Genomic DNA, 3,556 nt, shown 5'->3' with positions numbered 1-3,556 from the left:
TTCTAGCAGGCTTTGTACAGTGTTCATTATGTTTGATACCAGGAATATTTTAAATATTCGAGTAATTCTTAAGTGACTCTTTGGTAACCGTAACTTGTTCAGAAACAAACTCTTAAGGCACTCACTGGTATTTTGTTTTAAATAAAAATGTGAACATAAGAGGAGAGGAAAAGACACAAGACCCACATTCATTCCTAGTTTTTTCTTTTTCCATTAGTATGCAACAATATGCTGGAAAATAGCTAAATTTTATCAGTGATCTATTGATATAATTGATCATCGAAGCAACTACTAAAGAAAGAGTCTCTTATAGATAATGGACAAATCAGACAGAATCACCGAATAGTCGCGTTTATTTTTTCCACATCAGAAATAACACAACATGAAATGTATAAATAATAAAACAGAAGTCTAATAGGAAGTCATTTGAACACATTTCAATAAATAAATACCTTTTTATCACTGTGACTACTGGTGTCCGGCACCTGACATTATTTGATCCTGCTTATGACGTTACTACAGCTAGAAACGGCAAATTATTTTTTTGTTTGTTTTTCATTATGCACTGGTCTATTTTTGTCTGGTTTGTAAACTCCTGTCATGAAGCTTTAATGTATCAACAAATGTATATATAAATATTCATAATTACTCACAGATTACACATTTTTACATATGCAAAACAAACATTGCCACATCTGGCCCGAGGTTTAAAATTTAACTGACCAAAAGAGGTTAAAGGACAGCAGGACCAAAGCTGGACCAAACTTGCCGCATGATTATGTTGAATGTTGCCAAATTCATCGTTCGTCTGCTCTTCAAACAGATGATCTGTACAAGCCGCTGTGATGTAACACGCTTTAAGAGTACATTACCGAGCATAATAGTACCATAAAATCACATTCTTAAAAATGTGATTCAAGGTTTTTATAAGGCGCTGTCTCTTTTCTCAGAAGTTGTACAATTTTTAATGCTTTCTTGGGTAAGAAAGTCTCAGTTTGACTCCAGCAGCCCTTTGTAAGTCATTCTGTGGCTCTCGCTGAAACTGCAGTCCACAAATGCAGTATCTACTAAGTAGTCAAACATAAAGGGACTTTTCAGAACAAACAGAAAGATTTTCAGCCCCTTTTGACTTTTCACTTATTAAACCCAAGTCCCTTAGTTTTGCTCTGCCCGGTCTGCAATATTCGTCTTAACAGGACTGGCAGGCCCGTTGGTCTGTAAGACCCGCAGCGGGTCATCACAGGAGGTGATGGTTTCTTTGGACACAGCACCAGCCTGGTCCTGTTCAGGCTGCCCGTGATCTGCATCCTTGTGATCCTTGGCAGGATGTGAGGGATGCGTCTGCGATCTTAATGGATCCGAGGGGTTCACCTCCTCACTCCTCCTCTGTCTCTTTACCAAGGGACCCATGAACCTCTCGACCAGGCCGGAGGAGGGTTCAGGAGGCTCCTGGTGAGCAACTCGCAGCTCAGCTCCCTCCAGTTTGAGCAGCCGGCCCCCAGTTGTAGAATAAAACATGTCGTGGTGGTTCGTCATATCTAACCATATGCGTTGGTAGAGACAGTTTTCTTTCTCCCTGTGTCTCTGTAGAAAAACACAGAAGGATGTTTAATATAACTGTTTTATTCATTTACTTTTTTCATTCAATTTAAGTGCATTTAAAAAAATACTTACGGAGTTGTACAGCTCCCCTGTTGAGTCCATACAGAGGAAGCGTTTTCTTCTCAAATCAAATAATGAAACAAAGTTGCTTGTATCCGTTCTTACTGGCAAAATAACTGCAAGAGAATCATGTTTAAGTTATAAACAGATAACATCTAATATAATGCATGTGAAGAATAGCTTGTATAGATGACGTGCAAAATATGCGTCAGACACCTAAACTACAGCACATATTTGTAAGTTTTTTCCAGAAGTAGGCACAGAGAATGGATATCCAAACATTTAACCTTATTGCCCATTGTTTTGTATTTTTGAAACATTTTAGGACATATAATGTATGTAAAGCATAGCATTGCCTCTGTGAAATGAAATGGTTTTATTTGATGTACAAAAGGCCTTTGATTTCTAAAATAAATGAAATGACCTGTAATGAAACAGATGAGGCAGACGTACCGAGAAAGTGTCTGTGAATGCCATTTCTCATTGATCCACTCAGTTCCAAGTAGAAACGTCCCATACCAGCCGATGTATCCGCGTGTGCTCCTGTGTTGAAGCTGCTCTGCTGATGTTGTAAAAGTTGCTCTGGTTCCCGGAGCCCCGGTGCACAATCCACCGGTACAGACACATGTACGGCTATCAATATGAGTGAGAAGAAAGCCGGTTGCATGATCAGTGGGGACGCCGTGCTTTTTTTGCTCTTAACAGCACAAATGTTCAGGTTTGATGTGTAAGCAGCTACTGGAGGAGGAGAAAGTCCAACAGGTCTATTTAAACAGGGGGTCGATGAACTGCTAACTCATTTACCAAAATGACTCAGCCTATGGAGGGTTTTTTTTTTTTTGGGTTAAGGGAAGGTGGAGGTGCCTATAGGTGGAAATGATGTAGGTTCTTGTTGGTAAAATATCACGTTATCTATGTAAGAGAGCACAACTTTATTATCTTACTGGAAACACCTCTGTGAAAATGTTCTGCCATAGATGAAGCATTATTTACTCTGTTCATACCTAAAAAACACAAAACAAAACAAATCTAACACAAGGATTAAACTTGTGACTCTAGAGGCAGAGGAGAGCGGATGAAGAGGGCAGAAGAGGTGAATGGATGATGAAGACGGTGTTTCAGCTGTGTCGCTGATCAAGGAAAATTAAGGTAGGACAGCCTTCCTTTTCCCAGACTGCTAGTATAGTTGTTTGACTTTATTAATTCATTCGTTTGTGTAAATCAGACTTTGAAAACTACAAGTAGACTTGGGGTTCTGGCATATACCTCACCTGCTTCTAAATGTCATGGAAGGGGGATTCCCAAAGGATTACGAAATCTGTGTAAAGAACATGTTCTGAACCCTGATACCTCGACAGCATAAATTACTTGCACTTGATTTAATTCTGTTGTATCACAGTATGTCTTCCGAGGAGAGCGACTCATACCTTGCTGTTAACTAGCTGCACACATCCCCCACTTCTCACATTCTTTGTAGCCACTTTTTTTATTTGTGGTTTTCATATTTTTACCTTATTAGAAAAGTGAGAAAATTCCTCAGGATTGCTTTAATAAGTTTTTAACAAAGCATTTATATTCTCAAGGGTTATTTCTAAACTTAATAAATTTTGGCATTTTGGAGATGAGAGTTTTTTTCGCCCAGCAGAAACAATATGTTGGACAAATGTGTGAATTAACGTTATTATTTATATTTTTTTATTGTATGATAATTGCATGTTGTGCATTATATTTATGATTAGATGGCTTTTATTTATAACCTAAGCTATGAGTAATATGCAGGGGTGAATGCCTGCACAGCCTGTGTACGATATGGTGCAATATGAGACAACTTAATTATAAGTATACACTGAAATCCTGAGGTTGAACATACAGTTACACTTTTTATAAACCTACC

The 3,556-nt window shown here is 38.3% G+C and overlaps 1 protein-coding gene across 1 annotated transcript; it reads right to left on the bottom strand.

Moving 5' to 3' along the window:
- Nucleotides 1-56: 56 nt before the first annotated feature.
- Nucleotides 57-2,375, bottom strand: LOC121963240 (fibroblast growth factor 23-like). The gene is made up of 3 exons (XM_042513557.1): nucleotides 2,116-2,375; nucleotides 1,675-1,778; nucleotides 57-1,584 (listed from the first exon to the last, which is right to left on the bottom strand). Exons 1-3 carry the CDS (start codon nucleotides 2,327-2,329, stop codon nucleotides 1,156-1,158), a joined length of 747 nt encoding a protein of 248 aa, XP_042369491.1. The 5' UTR covers nucleotides 2,330-2,375; the 3' UTR covers nucleotides 57-1,155.
- Nucleotides 2,376-3,556: the final 1,181 nt, after the last annotated feature.

The sequence above is a fragment of the Plectropomus leopardus genome, unplaced genomic scaffold, assembly GCF_008729295.1.
Source record: "Plectropomus leopardus isolate mb unplaced genomic scaffold, YSFRI_Pleo_2.0 unplaced_scaffold10548, whole genome shotgun sequence".
Lineage (NCBI taxonomy): Eukaryota > Metazoa > Chordata > Actinopteri > Perciformes > Serranidae > Plectropomus > Plectropomus leopardus.
This window is presented reverse-complemented; position numbering and strand designations above follow the sequence as displayed.

Bases quoted from the DNA above. Each gene is read 5' to 3' on its own strand.
- LOC121963240 (XM_042513557.1), bottom strand. From the start codon at position 2,329: ATGCAACCGGCTTTCTTCTCACTCATATTGATAGCCGTACATGTGTCT. The intron at 1,779-2,115 runs GTACGTCTGCCT...ATTCTCTTGCAG, and splicing joins CATTCACAGACACTTTCTCG to TTATTTTGCCAGTAAGAACG. The intron at 1,585-1,674 runs GTAAGTATTTTT...GTTTTTCTACAG, and splicing joins CAGGGGAGCTGTACAACTCC to AGACACAGGGAGAAAGAAAA.